This window comes from Erpetoichthys calabaricus, chromosome 4, assembly GCF_900747795.2.
Source record: "Erpetoichthys calabaricus chromosome 4, fErpCal1.3, whole genome shotgun sequence".
NCBI lineage: Eukaryota > Metazoa > Chordata > Cladistia > Polypteriformes > Polypteridae > Erpetoichthys > Erpetoichthys calabaricus.
This window is the reverse complement of record NC_041397.2, coordinates 268,072,453-268,091,828: the sequence shown is the minus strand read 5'-3', so window position 1 is coordinate 268,091,828 and position 19,376 is coordinate 268,072,453. Positions and strand designations below refer to the sequence as shown.

At 36.7% G+C, this 19,376-nt stretch overlaps 1 protein-coding gene across 2 annotated transcripts in view; it reads right to left on the bottom strand.

Annotated features, from left to right (window-relative positions):
* Nucleotides 1-362: 362 nt before the first annotated feature.
* LOC114650859 (kelch-like protein 9) overlaps nt 363-19,376 on the bottom strand; it is a 63,720-nt gene continuing 44,706 nt past the window's right edge. For both annotated transcript variants that reach the window (XM_028800757.2, XM_051926205.1), the window contains exons 4-8: nt 16,816-16,948; nt 14,774-14,970; nt 10,538-11,333; nt 7,967-8,080; nt 363-1,239 (exon numbers count right to left, since the gene is read on the bottom strand). In XM_028800757.2, coding sequence (XP_028656590.1) covers nt 749-1,239; nt 7,967-8,080; nt 10,538-11,333; nt 14,774-14,970; nt 16,816-16,948 — 1,731 coding nt within the window. In that variant the 3' untranslated portion in view covers nt 363-748. The remainder of the gene's footprint in view (nt 1,240-7,966; nt 8,081-10,537; nt 11,334-14,773; nt 14,971-16,815; nt 16,949-19,376) is intronic.

Genomic DNA, 19,376 nt, shown 5'->3' with positions numbered 1-19,376 from the left:
TAGGAATCGTCCCTGGATGGGACACCAGTACATCAAACACACACACATACTGCAAAATATTTATATCCACCAGTTAATCTAACCTGCATATCTTTGAGATGTGGCAGGAAAACCTACACACATGTGAAGAACATGCAGACACCACACTGATATTTCCTGGGCTAGGTGGTAGGTTGCTTTAGATCAAGTCTTTACCTAAATAAATAATCATAACTGACATTTCAGTGTCTTATTTACTGTGTTTATCAACAGCGATGATGAGAACCTAGAATGTTATTTATACATCAAATCAATGAATAAGTGGTTTGTCATTTCTTTCCAACAGAGAAGAGAACAATGATACACACCATAGGTAAGATAAACTAGTATAGTGCCTGGTGTCATAGTCTCCTTTTTAATTCTGTATACACAAATGCATCAGACACCTCTATCCAGCATCCCATAAGAGACTGAATGGAAAACCATATACATAGATGACAAGATACATTATTAAAGTAAAACATTTGAAGAAAAAATTAAATACTATATTTAAACAACAGTTTGATATAGAAAATTAAAGATTAACGATACCATGTACAAATGATACAGAAAATAAGCTGAATGAATCAAATACATGTAATACAGATGGGAATGGATTCATATCAAGAGCTGGGATAGAATAAAAACCTTTAGACAGACTGGTCAGATCTCATCAACATTATGGGATGACCGCTGCTGGCCTTAAAGGTTCCAAGGCCTTAGTAACTCTTCAGCTCTTGGTGGACAGCGGACACTCATTTGTTTGAGATTCTACTGTGTCTTCTGGTGGGTGGACAGTCATAGAGCAGGCTCGGACACCACCAATAGGCTCTGGCACATCAAATACTTCTTGCCATTCGTCAATTTTAGGGTCGTAGCATTGCACTATGTCCACCATGCACCGGCTGTTCCAGGAGTAACCTCCTATCACAAAGATCATATTCTTAAATACAGCCACCCCCACGTCACTTTGTCCTCTGAGCATGGGAGCTATATCTGTCCACTGGTCTATTTCTGGGCTGTAATACTCACAGCTGAGCACATCATCATAGTCACTGGTTCCTCGGAAATGGTTTCCTCCAATAACATAGAGGTGGTCATTGAAGGTGCACATGCAGTGAAGGCCTCGGACAGTGGACATATCTGCCTTGCGGCTCCATGTGTTAGTTTCCGGATCATAAGAAGTCAGCTCCTTTTGGAAAGTGTCGTGGGTTATGCCACCTAGGAAAAACAGTAAAGAAAATTCAACAACATGTATGAGTAGAATGTACAATAGCCATGTGTCAAGTGAAAGACAATGAGAAGAATGTAAAGTCAGATTATGATAGCAACATACTTCAGAAAAGGAGCCATTTCTAGTGACAAATGGAAAAATAACTCTCAGATTTAAGGAAAGATGATATGGGGGATGTGGTGGTCTGGTGGCTGGCGTTGCTTGTTCATGGAGTTTGCAACATTGTCTTTGTGTCTGTGTGTGGTTTTTGTCCAGCTACTCCGGCTTTTCTCTCAAATCTCCAAACATATGTATGTTTCCTCCCACAGTCCAAAGACATGCAGGTTAGGTGGATTGGCGATTCTAAATTGGCCCTAGCGTGTGCTTGGTGTGTTTGTGTGTGTCCTGCGGTGGGTTGGCACCCTGCCTGGGATTGGTTCCTGCCTTGTGCCCTGTGTTGACTGGGATTGGCTCCAGCAGACCCCCGTGACCCTGTGTTCGGATTCAGCAGGTTGGAAAATGGATGGATGGATGTTTTACATACTTTACACTGTCAAAAAGCAATTTACAGACTCAAATAATATGCAACCATTTAATACATTTTAAAATTCATTTTGCTGTGTATGGAGTCGTGAATATTTTACAAAAGAAAAGCACAGAGCTGCACAAAAAGTAAAAGAGCGAAGATAAAGATAGGATATTTTTAGAAAGAATACTCAAATTGTTCACTTCGGAAAGGAGAGCCAGAAGCTATGGGCACTTGTTTTCAGTCTGACAGACAGGAAGATCAGGTTTTTAAAGTAATATCACACAAATAGCATAGTGACTTTTGTGCACATTACTCGTTCTGCGAGAAAGACAGACAGGAACATAAGAATCAACGGCCTGAGAGTTCTACAGGGCTGGGCGGGGCTAGAGACTTGAGTGGCAGCAGTCAACGTGCCAGGAAAGGAGGTGTGTCCTTTGATAGACCACTGGGGGATTTAAGAAATGGAAAGAGGCTTGAAAAAAGCATAAATAAGAGCTCCACACAGTAGTTACTGCTTGTCTTGGTCACAGTGATGCAGAAGAGTATAACGATAGATGGGAGAATGTGATTGCCATTGCTGATCCCATCACACCAACAGTGTTCACATTGGCAGGATCTGCAGGATTTTATGTATTGCATTGCTACCATATGATTGTCTGATTACTGTAGATAATTATATGGATACGCAGATGTACAGGTGATCTTAATAATTTGCTCAGTAAGTGTAAGTTCCAATAAAAACTACAAAAGATCACACAATTAGGGGAAAAGAAAAATACTCAATTAAACACAAAATACCTTAAAGTTCTTGCTGATCTCCTCTTAATCTTTAAAACAGACTTACTGCTTAAGGGGCAGATCATTCCTTGTATTTCACTGCATTCATTCTGTACCGCAGAATTTATATCATGTTGCTAATTCATCATTTATTTGAAGATGATTTAAAACCTTGCAAGATTAAAATTTGGACCATTGGCTTAGTGCTGTTTAGATGGGGGCTTTGCTGCTTTTCTAATCACAAAATCACATTTACTATATTGTCAATAAAGATGAAGGAAAATGTCACCTTGCACAGCAAGTAACATGCCTGAAGGGTAGCTGGCAATGTCTGAAGTAGCATGAACTATCTTGATATGACTATGTTCTGCAAAAAAAGGCATTCTAAGAGTCTCACTAGCTTTGTTTAATAAAATCACTAAGTGTAGGTGCAGAGCATTGTGAAAAATTCTCAGTTAAAATGCAGACATGGATTATACTAATTACTAAATACAAAACTGGTACACATACTGTATAAGTGCAGATTTGTCAAAACATACAAAGACTAAGGTAGAAACTGATTAAACATAAATGGAAACCAACAATATCTGTCCATTAATTAATTGATTTAAATAGTAAACTAACTGGCGATCATCCTACCCCCTACTGGGCTTTCTGTCATGGAGACATATATTGAAAATCATATATTTAGTCTATATTTACTATCAGGGGACCTCTGTTTTCCAAACAAATCCCAAGGACAGGAATGGAGTGTTAACTGGTGACTTGAAATTGCAATGTGATTGCATATAGAGCAATGCTGCCAGGATTAAACTCTGGCCTCCACAGACATGAGTTTACACAAATAGTTCTTTGGAAAGTGTTCACAAGAAATAGAAGAGTGGGGCAAGTGTTTCTTTCTACCCAGAAAGTTATTATAAATTATTCACTTAAAAAGTTCACCAGCAAATTGGATGACACTCCAGAAGACCCAATGAGAGGTATAACTCTTTTATTTTTGCCAAAAAGTTTACCCCATTAAATGGCTGTAATAACTTTGCCCATGATAATTAAACAGCAGCTTTTGAAGGGTATCATGGCACAATCCAAAAAGTGCATAAAATTCTCTACCCTGTGGAAAAGATGTTAAGTTCCCACCCTTTTACCCTTCCCTTTCACTACAGTTGCCCCTAGCCTCACCCCTTCCATCTTCATCTGTTGTTATGCAGTTTTGTTCACAAAGTCATCATGATAGGGTCAGAGGAAATAAAAGGGAAACTCAGAATACAGCTTCGCTGTAATATACAAAACAAAACAAATGCATAAATAAATACGCAAATAAATACATTTGTTGTGAAATGTGACAATAAATAACAATATATTTTATTTATGTACAATTGAAGTCTGACGCCTACATACACTTAGGGTGAATTTTTCAAATATTCACTTATAACCCCTCCACAGATTTTATACTAACAAACTATACATTTAGCACATCTTTTAAGATACCTGCTTTGCGCAGGGCAAAAGTAATTTTTTCCAACAATGTTCATAGATTTCAGATTTCTCTTTTTATCGACTATATCACAATTTCACACACACTTTGTTAATGTTTGGTGGCATTGTGTTTAAATTATTTTAACTTGAGCCAAACATTTTGGGTAGCCTTCCACAAGCTTCTTACAATAAGTTGCTGGAATTTTGGCCCATTGCTCCAGACAGAACTGGTGTAACTGGGACAGGTTCCTAGGCCTTTTTGCTCGGACACTTTTTTTCAGTTCTTCCCACAAAGTTTCAATCAGATTGAGGTCAGGGCTTTGTGATAGCCGCAACAATACCTTGACCTTGTTGTCTTTTAGCCATTTTGGCACAACATTGGAGGTATGCTTGGGGTCATTGTCTATTTGGACGACCCATTTGTGACTGAGATTCAACTTCCTTGCTGAGCTCTTGAGATGTTGCTGCAGTACATCTACAGTACCTAATTTTCCTTCCTCAAGATGTCATCTATTTTGGGAAGTGCACCAGTCCCTCCTCCAGCAAAGCAAACCTACAACATGATGCTCCCATCCCCATGCTTGATGAGAGGGATCATGTTCTTTGGCTTAGAGACTTGCCCTTTTTCCTTCAAACATAACAATGGACATTATAGTCTCACAGTTTGATCTTGGATTCATCAGACCAGAGAACATTTCTCCAGAAGATCAGATCATTGTCCCCATGTGCCATTGCAAAATGCAGTTTGGCTTTTTTGTGGGGCTGTGGAGCTGTGGCATCTTCCTTGCTGAGCAGCCTTTCAGGTTGTGTCGATACAGAACTTATTGTGGATATAGATATTTGTCTACCTGTTTCCTCTAGCATCTTCACAAGGCAATTCTTCTGTAGGAAACAGACTGGGTCTCCTTCCTAAATGGTACAACAGCTGTGTGGTTCCAAGGATGAACCAGATTTTTCGAGGTGCACAATTTTTTTCTGAGGTCTTGGCTAATTTTTTTTTTTTTTTCTCAATATGTCAAGCAAAGAGGCAGTGAGTTTGATGGTAGGCCTTAACATACACCCACATGTTGACTGCAGTTAGGCTAATTGACTATCAGTAGCTAATTATCTAATTGCCTAATGGCTTGACATCATTTTCTGGAATATTCCAAGCTGTTTAAAGGCACAGTTATGTGTATGTAAACTTGTGACCCACTGGATTTGTGATATAGTCAATAAATGCTGAAATACGCTGTGAACATTGTTGGAAAAAAAATACTTTTGCCCCGCACAAAGTAGATGTCTTAAAAGATATGCCAAATGTATAGTTTGTTAGTATAAAATCTGTGGAGGGGTTATACAGTGTATGTAATCTGGGGCGGCACGGTGGCACAGTGGTAGCGCTGCTGCCTTGCAGTAAGGAGACCCGGGTTTGCTTCCCGGGTCCTCGCTGCGTGGAGTTTGCATGTTCTCCCTGTGTTTTTGTGGATTTCCTTCTGGTGCACCGGTTTCCTCCCCACAGTCCAAAGACATGCAGGTTAGGTCAATTGGCAATTCTAAATTGGCCCTAATGTGTGCTTGGTGTGTGGGTGTGTGTGTATATGTGTGTCCTGCGGTGGGTTGGCGCCCTGCCCGGGATTGGTTCCCTGCCTTGCCCCCTGTGTTGGCTAGGATTGGCTCCAGCAGACCCCAGTGACCCTGTGTTCGGATTCAGCAGGTTGGAAAATGGATGGATGGATGGATGAATGTAATCTTCTGACTTCAACTGTAGTGCCTTTGCCATTTTCAAGTACTTAATTTTAAATATAATGCTATGTGAGGATAAATAACTAAATGTTTCATGAAATGTGTTTTGTTGCTTATTTATTTATATATTTCTTTAATTATTTCTTAATTATTTATTTCAGTAAAACCACTCACAACATGAAATATGCAATGTCGTGAAAAATGTCATCTTTACCCATCAAAGCTGAGAGGGTAGGCTCTAACAAGCACTGTGTTTTGATTGGTGAATCATCAATGAAGCACATGCCCAAAGTTGTGACTGTGCATGTCTGTGGCAGATGTGAAAAAAAAGTTGCCCAGAATTGGCACTCAAAGTGCCTACTTTAATTCAAGAAGCTCTGAATTCCTCTTCAAGGGTCTGTATCTGAAGTGTCTGCTGTAAATGTGAGCCTAGATGACCAAAAATATATGTTGAACTCTACCAATTCATTACCATTATTTTGTTCTCCCACTGCCTTTTTTGTTTATTGAATGCTGCCATTTTGCATTCCCTGTCACTTTGTGTTGTTACTGTTGTGTTTCATAGGTAAATGCACCAGAAAAGGGATAAGGCTTCAGCAGACAAGACAAAGTCCAAATGAAAGCAAAGATTGACACTGCGAAAAGCAATTTGACCGTTGTCAGAATCAAGTTAAAACTAAACTAAACTAAACTCAGAAAAATATAGCTTAGAAATGTAAAGAAAACATTTGCAAAGTCTAGTATATCCGCAATCTCAGATGCCGACAGGACGCAAGGGTGAACCTTTTATTCCACTGATGAAAAGACAACAAATAGCAGCATCAGTTAAAAAATAAACATGACATTAAAGATGATACAAAATAATTTTATGGTGCTTATATAGATGTCATAACCAATGACAAAAATGAATTCTCATTTAGATGCAAAAAACAGCAGTATGACACGAATATATTTCCATAATAAATTTAAGATGAACAAGATTAAAGAATAACAGCTACAATACAGTGGATGTATGTGATGTTGTCAGGTTGTTGTTTAATGATATAATCATGTAGTTGTTACATGGTAGCCCCAGGGAACACGTCTCATTTTGAAGGCCAAAGAACATCAAACCCCTGGAAAGAGTATTCTTATTTCTTTGCCGTTTTTCCAACTTTATTAGTTTTTGTTTTGAAATTGTTTTGATTTTTGTTTGTGAAAAAAAATCTTTTTATTTTCTTTTGGTTTTGTTTTGAAAACAAATAAACATTTGGTGAGACATCTGCAAAACAATAATATTTTATTACAGTGTGGATCTTGGGCACTCGATTCCTGTTTTTATTCTTTATCTGCGTGCACATCACTGAGTCAAAATTACCTAATAGTCAGAAATTTTAAAAAAATATCTAAAGTTGGTTAGTCAATTAACTTTATGTTCCACGGTTTATAACAATGATCCACCAATGAGTCAACAATGATATTTTGGCTGTGTGAGAGTTTTTTTTTCCTTAATCTTTATTTGTTCATTTCATATGATAAAAAGTGGTATAGCTATAAACCTATTAAAGAAATGAAAAAGAAAAAAAAACAAACAGCCATGTGAATTAATTTTAATGTGTAAACTTAACCTTCATGCACAGGATGGTAGAGCAATCATGGAGGAGACTGAGATGTGGTAGGGTGCAAAAGGAGAGTTAAATGTAGGATTGTGCATTGGCCACAGTAGATATCTTGATTTTAGGCTCTTGTCTCTTAACTGAATGAGAAGGAAGTGGTTTTCAAAAGGAAACACTTTGGTGTGAGGAGGGGCACTAACTAAGGGGACAATGCTGTAGATGCTGCTCTCCTGTTAAGGTCAAGCCTATGTGGTTAGCCATTGCCTGCTCACTAGACCTCCTACGCATTTTATTAATATACTTTCAGTCAGCACCTCTTCACTGAACATCCCACACATTTTGCCAAATTACTTTCAAAAGTGGACCTCAGATATGCTCCATTCAGAGTTGGTTTCTTAAAGGTTTGCAGACCAGGGTGATAATCACAGCAAAAGCTAACTTGCAGAAATATATCTAGTCAGTCCATTCTCACATACACAATGGTTGGAAATTAAGGACAGTAGGAAACACAAGACCTGCAATATTTAATGACTGAATATTTAATTCAGTCTGTTTTTATATAGTGCATGTCTATACATGCATTGTATTTATTTTATTTATTTTTTCATGTTGGTTGAGGCCACTCTTATCTACCTGAGATGTACATCAGATCCCCATGGACTGTTCCAGCATGGCCATAGTGAGGTTCACTCATTGGACAAGCAAATGTCCATTCATTTTTCTGAAGATTGTAACACTCCACACTGGCTGTTAAGAGAAAACAAATGTCAACATTTTAAGAATTTTTCTTAGACATCACTTTCAAAGCACAATTCTTTTTCTTTCATTTGCCAGTTAAGTACATATGATAGAAAATGCTTTTCACAAAAGTGTTTTAAGTATATATATTAAGTATTATTAATTCTGGTATGGAACAATTGCCAGTATTATTACTATTAGTGTACACAGCCTGCATTTACATAGATATTATACACAACAACAAGAAGAAAAATGTATCTTACAAGTAATAGATGCACTTCTTTTTAAGTTTATTTTTTGATTTTGCTGTTTCTGTTTTGCTTTCCTGTGAACAAAACTTTAATAAATATGACTCAAAAGGGTAAATAAATTATTTGAGTTCATTTTGTTAGTTATCTACTGGATTGTGAGGGTGAAACAATGTGGTTTAACAGAAGTAATATTTATTCAGTTGATGACTCCTACCTATTTTTAATTCAGATTTATTTTTTATTCACTCACTAATGAATTTGGATGGATTTGGATCTCAGGAGTGTACTGTCAATTTATTTTATGTATTTGCTTTTGATTATATATGTTAATTTTTATTTTCATTTTATCATTGTGTTCAGTTGTTATAACAGTGACATCATTTTCAGAAAAAAAAAATTATTATTTTTATTATTGATATTTCCATTATGTTGTTTTTTTAATATTTTGATTTTTTCACATTTTTCATTTTTCAGTTTGTACCATTGCAAAGTGCGGTTCAGAGGTGAATGAACACCTGTGCGGAGTGTAGCATATTTGCACTATTAAAAAAGGCAGAGAGCATTCAGAATTCAAGAATTTAAAACTTGACTAATCAAAATGAAAGGCTTTCTGATACACTAATGTTCAAACACAATAAATTAGACAATGAAATTCTGGCTTTGCATCTTGTTTCATTTCATTGCTTTGATTCTGATTTTGTCCTAGTAACACCTTGAAATATTACTAAAAAATCCCATGTACCATTTTCTTGCTAACTCTCGAAAAGAAGCTGCATGAAATGTCTGCTGCTGTCAAAAGTTGCTCAGGACTTCTAGCTCATCCTCCCAAACACAAATTAGGGTTCAACAATAAATGTTGAATTGAAATCCAAAAAGAGCTTGCAGACGTAGCAGTTAGGGTTATCCAGTTGTTCTAAGGCTAAATGAAGTGCAATAGCCACAGCATTGTCTACCATCCTATCTGGCCAATAGGCAAACTGCAGGGGATCAATGGTCACAGGAATGATTGAATTAATGAATTTCAATGCAAGTTTCTCCAGGCACTTTGGGGTGACTGATGTGACTGACAAAAATCATTCAGACAAGGTATCCTCTGGCTTTTTGGGGATTGGTACAATGACTGAATACTTAAATAAATGTAGAAGAATAGTCTGTACCAGTGAGGTGTTAAGGATATCCATATACTGACCTGCCTACCGAAAAGCATAGGCTTTCAGTACTCTCAGTGATACTCCATTAGGTGTCACTGCCTTATGAGGACTGACCGGATGCAAAGGCTTAAGAACCTGTGCGTGTGTCACCTGGAGGTCCATTGAATGGTGATTTGGGATAAAGTTTTTATTCAGGTAATCAAAGCAAGCATAAACAATATTAATTCTGTCTGAGCGTTCTCTGTATATATGCTGTATATATGCTAGTATTTCTTATCCTCTTATATTTTGTAATGGTCTAGATACTCTGCAACATGTTCTGGGAATTATTACCAAAATAACCATGTTCCAGTTTTTCTGCATACATTCTTTTATCTGTTCTAATGACCTTCAGCAATGCATAGCAAGAATTTTTGTACATCTGATTATTTCCATCTTGAAAAGTAAGGTTGCTTTCCCTGATCCTGTGTCTAACCTCTTGGTTAAACCATGGCTTTAGATTGGGTAAAACATGAATAGTCTTTAAAGAAACACATACAGGGGCACAGTAGTTCATATGGGAGCTAATAGTCTCTTTATACTCATGGATATTGTACATGGCTAACTTAAACAAATCCATATCAGTGATTTTAGAACAGTCTATAATTCAGCCAATGCTTGTTCTGACCATATCTGCACAGTATTCAGTGTAACTGGTTCTGGTTATAATAATCATGATTATTTTAGTTACCGTACTTTTTAAGCTAATTATTTCCTCACTGTTACTGTATTTAGGTTCCTTAGACTAATTATGCAGTGCTTACAATGCTTTCATCATTCAAGAAATGACAGAATGGTGAGAATAATTTCAAAGCAGATATTTAAAAGCCAATAAATAGTAGCAGAAAGCACTTCCTCACTCAGATACTTAAGGGGATTTTAACAAACTACCCAGTTATGTATAAACAGATATCATTATGGCATTCAGTAAATGGCTGGTTGAGATAATGTCATAACTTATCTTTTACTTATTAACGTACTTTTAAAGATGCATGATATAGAAAATGGATGGATGCACCACTCACCAATCTCCCCTGTTGAATTTCTTCCACCAGCTGCATACAACTTTCCTTTTAAGGCGCTCAAATGGAAAAAAGTTCTCTTTTCATTTAGAGAGGCTACCTGCAACCATTTATTAAAGTGAGCATCATATCTGTAAACCGTGTCCACCGCTGTCTTGCCTTTGGTGTCATAATTGCTCTGCCCACCTACAATATACAGGAAGTTGCCAATCACTGCCAGCCCATGCTGGTACCTTGGAACATCCATCGGCCTTAGGACTTTCCAGTTTTCACTAGCTTCATCATACAGGCGCAGCTCCTTACTAACCACCAGATGCTGTCGCAAAACACCCCCCACAGTGACCAAGTGGGTGGCGTCTGAGCGAATTTGGGTCCTCTCAGTTTGCATATTAGGTTGCATGTATGGCATCATTTGATAATTACTGGCTTCTAGTAGAAGGTTGACACAGTCAGTGTCAGAACGAAGGAAGGCTGCTTCTTGAGATATGTCATACAGTTCACTGGGAGACATGAGTGGAAAGCGAATGTGCTTCATGAGTTGAAACATATGGACTTTGCGGGACTTGTCATGGTGAATCCAGTCACAAGCAGCTCTGAAGAGTTCCATCTCAGTGCAGCCTTTCAAGCTGTTGCTTGCCAAAGCATGCTCCAAGCTGGCTTCGGACAGCATTAAATATTGGCCGTCTTTCAACAGCCAAGAGAAATTCTCTAGAACAAAGTCATTAATGAAATTGTTGACCTCAGTAAGGTGGAAATTATTGGCTATCCTCTCAACTTCCACACAGTTGTCTGTAGTCACCTGGAAAAAAAATCAACCGATGAATTAATGGCTTCTCTGTACCTATTATTATTCTCTTTTTTCTACAGTATGTTCTCTGCTGCTTATTTAGCTTGTAGCAGTTTTTATAGAGCAGAAATCAAACCATAGAAGATATCAGCTCATCATCAGCCCATTCATGGTGTCAGATATCAGGACTATTGAAGCCCTTTTAGAGAAGCTTCAGTCCAAAAGGCTTTTACTGGCTTTAACACAACCTCTTTAGCATAACCTAACCCAGCAGATATCACATTTCTTTTGAAAACTGCAAACATTGTTTGCTCTTCTTGTATCCATAATCTATTATTCTCCATCTTTTGATATATAGGCCCATTACAAGGCCATAGCCAACATTGATAACCTGAACCACTTTTAGATCTGTTGGTTTATATTTTTGCCCGCCTAGCACCCCTTCATAGCACCTGCAGTACAAGTCAGCATTGCATTGAGAAGAAGAAGAATAAGTGCCATTATAGTAAGAACTGCTGATTCCATGATTTGTGTTCAAAAAGAATGAAAACCTACACTTCAAATGTTAAAATCAATAATCTGAAGTTATGATCTGCATTTTTACTTAATTTTTTGTGCCTTTTTAGAGATGTCCTCTGTAAGAAAATGCATATAGATAAGGGGTTTTTTTTTGCCCAAAGATTCTCAATATAAAATTAGTTTGCTTCCAGAAAGCATTATATAAAAGGTTCCTTGATGCCATTTTGTTTCCTCAGGAACCACAATTTTTTGGAGAGGTTGTTGCTTTGTTGCTAGGTTAACAACCCGCCAGTGAGTGGCTGAGGCATCATGGGTTTGGAGGGTAGTAACAGACACTTCTTTTGCATCCAAGTTTGCAGATAAATAACAAAAAATTAGTATATGTTTATTTAGTTAATGCTCCTGTTAAATGACTTTTGCTCTTCATATTTTTACAATGATTTAAAGCTCTTTTTTTGATTGGTGACAATGTTTAATTGACTTTAAGGTTGTGAATCTTTTGTCTTTTGGCTCATATTGCTTCTTCTGGTCCTTTGAGAAATGTCTGTCAACTTCTTAGTGTCAAAATATCTGAATTCAATCAACACAAAACTTTTGCATTGGTAGTTAGTGTGTGATTTGACAAAATATTTAGGAAGTCTTATGTGTCTCTTATGCTTTTTGATTTTTGGTTTGTCTATTGGGATTTGCAGTTTTGTTTATCTTGACTTTTGGTAAGAAACCTTTCTGACATTAATGACATTGATTTTGTATAACATTTATTTTCAAGGTTTACTATCAATGTTTCCACTAAAACTCCTGCCATTTTTAGAAATCAGTCTTTCTATCAGCTTTCCAGAATTTAAATTACCTCTTCCACAGCTCCTTCCATGCCTGGCATACTAAAAACTCTCTACCTCTTTCATAGTTCCTCTGCTGTCTCTGTAGTGATGAGGCTGACTTCTGTAATGAAGGAGTTTTCTCATCGGTAGGGGGTCCTCAATCATGCCAGGATTCTTCTTGTCCTCTCATTCCACCCTACCATTCAATGTCTCTCACAAGTCATTAAATGACATTTCCCAATTTTGCAAACTGATCCTTCCACAGGAACCCATTTTTCCTAACCCTCCTTTGATCTTCTTCCTTGACCACCTAACCTTTGAAAATGCCTTGTCTACAGTTCACTTCACAGAGGAGAGCCACAGTTCTCACCAGGCCGCTATGTCACTTGCAAATATGCCGCCTATATTGCCATTGTTTGTGGTCCCTAAGGTAAATTCACTATTAAACAAAGGGCCTCTTACCAGTCTAAAAAAATCTTAATTACTGGATTTCTTGTATGAAGAGTCCAGTCTTCTACATAGGTGGTAAAGTGAAATGGCTAGCATTTCAGGGAGCACTTCTGAGCCATTAAGATTTAAGACCTTAGACCTGTAGATCACTTCAGATACCCTGAAATAGCCACACTGGTCTTCTTATTTGTGTTCTATCATAGGGCTTCAAAGACACTTTTCAAAGAAAAGCAGAAGAAGCTGAGCTCATTCTAATATTCACATATTTCTTCATTTCTTAATGACTGAATGTTTAATCTCTCCATTCATCTTTTCTATTGGCAGTTTTTTTCTCTCCTACTTTCACCTTTTCCTATTTCATCTACCCTGGCTTAGTTAGATTAGATTAGATAAATTTTATTAGTCCCAAGGGGAAATTCAGATGCATACAGCGACAGAAAGTAAAACAAAGATCTCACACGACAAATACTACAATCAATCAATTAATAGCAATAAAACATAAATTAATAAATAATAAATATATTGTACATAAATTGCAAAATTAATTTAAAGAATAGCAGCATTTAGTTTAGGATGTTGGAAGGAAGCATTGAATTACTTGATAGCGATAGCAGCAGGTAGAAAAAACACCCAGAAGCCCTTCATAGCATACTGTGGTGAAATGGCCAAATGTGTTCCAAGAGAGTGTCTCCTGGAGGGGATTTTTCATCCAGTTTTGCTACTATTTTCTTTTTCAATGTATCCAGGGTTAGCCCTGTGTTGGAGCAGGCTTTCCTGATAAGTTTGTTCAGGCATTGTGCATCTTTTAAGCTGAAGTTGCTTCCCCTCATATGAGTATGCTCTTTATTTTTTAAGCTGCACATCTGATAAAGGCTATACAGCCAAAACATTGTGTATTTAACTTTCTTTCCCTTATTAGCATGGAAATAGCCTTTAACATTTTTTCCAATATTTATTCTGCCTATTTCCCCTCAAACAAAACAAAGGAATCCTAAAAAAGAATGCATCTTTCTATCATCTACACCTGCCTTTTCTACTATTGTGTTCAGTGAGCCTCTCAAGAAGAGGCAGGAAACAACTCTTTCACTCATATTTAGTCATAGTAATTGCATTAGTATGTCTTTTTATTCTTTTTTTCCCTCTTCTTGGTGTCTGTGGTGTCATTTGAAGTGGATGAATTTGTTTTTTTGTTTTTTGTTTTTTTTTGTATTTGGTACACTTTATTAATCCCTGATGGAAAATTGTCTCTTCACATGAACTTTGGAGGTTGAAGGACAGGGCCAGCCATTGTTCAGTGCCCCTGGAACAATTTTCAGGTTGATAATTTTTTGGACGCTTTTTATCCAAAAGAAATTGTTGTTGTCTGCCTAAAGAATGAACCTCTTGAAAATGACGCATGTTTAGGATTTGGCCTTTAAAACATCCAGTCACTTAGGGAACCCTTAGAAAGTCCAATATAAAATTGTAAATTCTCCCAGACAGACACTGGGAGAATATACAACATTAACACAGAAGGTGATTATGCTAGGAATCAAACCTAAATCCATGTAGCTTTGAAACAGCATCTTTAGTAACTGTCACACCCTTAAAAGGTATTATTTGAATAAAAAAACACTTAATAAATAAAAAAAGTCAGAATGGGAATATTGTGCATCTGATTACCTCACTGATGAGCAGTTCCTTGCAGAAGTTCAGTACAGGCATGATTTGCAGAAAGCTAGCTGCTTCCAATGTATCTTGCAAGTTGTCAATATTCAGAGACACGTTTGCTGTGTAGATAAAGTCAATGATGTTCTTCAGCCCAACACAGCTGAGCCCATGCAGCTTGATGGTCCTCAGATCTTGTTCTTTCATGCCACCTTTTTAGAAACAAATAGACTGACTATTCATTTTATGTTGCAAATTGGCTATTACATTGTAGAATACAATAAAGATTTTACACATACTCAGGTTATGTGGAATGATACCATGACTGTTTCACTCAGAAGTGTATTAAGACTACGTAAACTTAAAACATACCAGAATCTAACCTTTGACAAGTATGAATGTTCAGAACATATTATATGGTATATTTTAGACACGTGACTAGCAAAGAATTCAGGAAAAAAGAAGGCACCTTTTAAGGGATGTTAACTAATTTATGTTTAATTAAGGCTGTGGTATTACCTTCATTAAAGTCCTTAGGCAAAACAATGTGTGGTGTCGGAGTGATATGGGTGCAGCCTTGAATCCTCACACAATGATTAATTAGTAGCAGAAGCAGTAGTAATAATAGATAGATAGATTTGAATTGTGCTATTTAATAAATAGATGCAGTGTGTACTGTACATAATATGAAGCTAATTTGTGACGTTTTTACTATCAAACATGGGATGCATGAGTTTTTACTGATTAATTTCACTAATACCTGCAGCTAAAAGATGGCTACAGGCCTTTCGGTATACCCTTATGTGTCAAGATTATTTAGAACAGTATCTTACAACAATTCAGTCCAGTGACTACTAGAATTCTGGACAGATGAGAATTAGTGACTTTAGCTGGAGGTATAGATAACTGCTTTCGTGTTGTATGGTGATGAAGAAGCATTTAGTCAAGTTGCACAACATGGAGGAGTCAAGTCCAATGACATGTCAAATTATTCAATTGGAAAAAAAGTCTCTCTCTCTCTCTCTCTTTCATTCACACACACACACATGCGCATTCTTACTCTGTCACTCCTGGTCTCTTGATGTTGTTGTTTCATAGCCCCAAGAAACCAGATTTGAATCCTTGTTCCTCACCATTTGGGTGGTGTTTGCATGTTCTACCTACGCCTGTATGTTTTTTTTTTTTTTTTTGAGTAGATGGATTTCATTCCATATCACAAAGGCATTCAGATCAAGTTACTAGTGGGCTCTAAATAGCCCTATAGTGTCTGACGGTGGGTGTGCACATGAGTATACAGTTCAGCCCAGAGCAAGTTCTTGAATTACACCTATTGGTATGGGGATAAGCTCTTGCTTTTCAAAAATATTTTAACATAATTTTAGATTTATTAAAAGTGTCTATTATATAGAAAGCCAACCAGTCCATAAAATTGATAAAAAGCATATTGCTGATTTATTTATTAATTTATTTTATTGTTTAATTAAAGGAGCAAGAAGAGTAACATCCATCTCCAGATTGAGTTGTCAGGATATTTAAGATAGAATCATTGCAAATTAAGGTTTTATTTGTTATGTGAAATTATAGCTTATGTGTAGATAGTTATAGTATAAATGTTGTAAATCTGAAATAATATATGGAGGATTTGGTTAAGCCAGTCACTGTGTGTCTGTCAGCTTTGCCTTTCTTTGGGTACTTTAGTTTCATCCCACATCCCAAAGTTCTAAAGATATGCAGGTTATGTTGACTGCCAAATCTAAATTAGCCTAGCATGCATGAAAGTGTGTGTGGGTATACAATAGCCACTGGCACCCCACAACTCTGAACTGGATTAGTGAATCTGAAAATGGATGGATGAATTAATGATAATAATAATAATAATAACAATAATATAAGCACATTAAAAATAATGTGTTATATTTCCAAATGATATAGTCAAGTCTTGAACAAATTTGACACCTTTCCAGGTACTGTGACATAATAGGGAGCTGACATTGATAAAACCCATTGAAACCTTTAATCAAATGACCTTATTGAAGTAAAATTGTAAATAAAATTACCTGTGAACATCGCCTTGAAGTAGTCGCTGGAAGAGGCCATGACAACCCTATGGACAGGAAATGTCTCCAGCCCATCCCCTGGGATGAGTGTCACATCGCACAGAGTTTCATCAGACCGTAAATGATTTAATCCCTTAAGAGAGGCAAGAAAGAGAGAAACAAGTAAGAAAATGTACACATGGCATATCATTCAGGTGTAGTCAAAGACTTGGTTAGCTGGTGTGAAAGTTGAAGCATTTTAAATTTTCTAGCTACTTCATCTAAGAGTTTGTTATCAGTTTTGTTTTTTTACATATCTTTGTTACCGTGAGTCATATTCAAAAACACAGTGATAATAAAATGTAATTATATGTACAAGTATGTGCATAAAACATGATGAAGTTATTTTCATAGACAGCAGATTCCTACTCATGTGATAATGTTAGTTGCTGTTGGATGTTGAAGGAGTGTACCTAATTGGAGATCAGATTTCTTAAAAATAATATTCTTCAAACAAGTACCCTTTGGAGAATTAAAATCTCAAGCTGTAATTTTTGGCTGCATCTGAACATGATAAATAGCGGATCATTATGGCATCTTGCTGATACACTACAGTGGCATTGAAATGTAAAACCATTATAATCTTTAGTTAATACAGCCATGAAGTTGTTTTTAATGTAATAGAAACACATAGTACATGTTTAAACACTGTAGCATAAAGTGTTAATATGTATTTTGTACTTTTAGGGACAAGAACATCATGTCATTTACTCGCATCAGTTTCAAGGAGCAAGATAAGTGAGCTGCACTGACTGAGGTCAGACTTAGTGTACTGTATAACGACACCTACCACTACATTCAGGTCCAGTAAAGCGATGGTGCTTACCTTGCATGGTAATGAATATATAAACATTGAGTGTGTTTACATGCATACACATAAACGTGTTAAGTTGAATAACTCAGTTAAAGCAGAAACCTGGCTTCTTAAAAATCAGTGTTTACATGTGCAAGTAATCATCTGGAATTCTTTGCTGAAACACTGTGACATCATGCAATAAAAGCTAAACACAATCATTGACCACTATGAATCCAAAAATTAGCATGATGCCTGAGATAATTGTTTTGTGTTTTTTAACTATGTTTAGTTAAATGTATGTTTTATTTATAGGTTTCTGTTACTGGATTGCACACAGTAGTTTTTTGCTTGGCAGTGCAATTGGGCCCTGCAAAGAACCCAGTAAGTGTGCTTCTTGCCTTACACCCAGTGCTGCATGAATAATAATAATGCAGGTATTTTTCTTCAGTAAGGTATGCATTGTATTAGGTCACTCGTTACTTTAAAAAGTGATTGTGAAGTATGGTCTAGCCTCACTTGGGGAGGCAAATTGAGGCCGGGTAGTTGCGGGAGAAAGAGAGTAAGTTATTTCTTATTTATCTTAATTTGCCCCAACAACTGTAACTTTAGCCGTAATACTTGGCAATAATATGATACCAAGGTTAAAGCTATTTTATGAAGCAACACACTACCTTTACTTGAGATTAAAACATGTCCTCAAAAGTTCACAAGCAGTGTGTCTCTGACCAAGCAGTGAGTTTTGTAAACTGGAATGTCAAAGGTCTCAATCATGATCTAAAGAGAAAAAAAGTATTTTCTCACCTAACAGGCCTAAATGCCAAGATAGTATTTTTACCAGAAACTCACTTAATCAGTCAGGACCAGTTTCAGTTGCAAAGACTTTGGATTGGCCTAATCTTTCACTCCAGCTATACATAGAAAACTAGAAGTGTGTGAACCTAAATACATAAAACAATCTCATTTATAGTCTCACACGTAGTATATGCTCCTGAAGGGTGATATGTTATGGTGATGGGAAATTTATTTAAATCTAAAGTAAATTTTGATAAATACCTATGCACCTAATGTGGATGATATAGAGTTCACCTAAAATGTATTTGCAGCTATTCCCAATATGAACACTCATAAAATTGTGTTTTAAATCCAGACCGGGATAGGTCTTGAACTTCAGTGACGATAACACCTAATACTGCAAAATTAATCCATCTTGTAATGGATCATAATTTATCAGACCTATGGAGATTTTTAAATCCAAACTCAAGAGCACATTTCTTTATACTCACCCATAAAATCTAACACACCAAAGATCTTATTATGTTTGGACACAGGAAAAGCATTTGACATGGTTGAATGGGATTACCTATTTACCACATTGCACAAATTTGGGTTTAGCCCAAACATATGTGCATGGATAAAACTACTTAATGCAAACAGAAGCTTCTGGACTGGTATAAACAGCATTATTTCAACCCACTTCAAACTAGAACATGGTACTCAACAAGGATGCCCCCTATCACCATTGCTTTTTGCAGTTGCCATTGAGCCATTGGCTGTTCACTTTAGAAATGCATCAGAGATAAAGGGGCTTACCAGAGAAGGACTTGAACAGAGAATATCATGATATGTAGATGATATGGTACTGTATATATCAGACCCATAAACTTCCTTATCAGCAGTCCTTAAGGCACTAGCAGAATTTCAAAAGATAACTGGACTAAAACTTAAT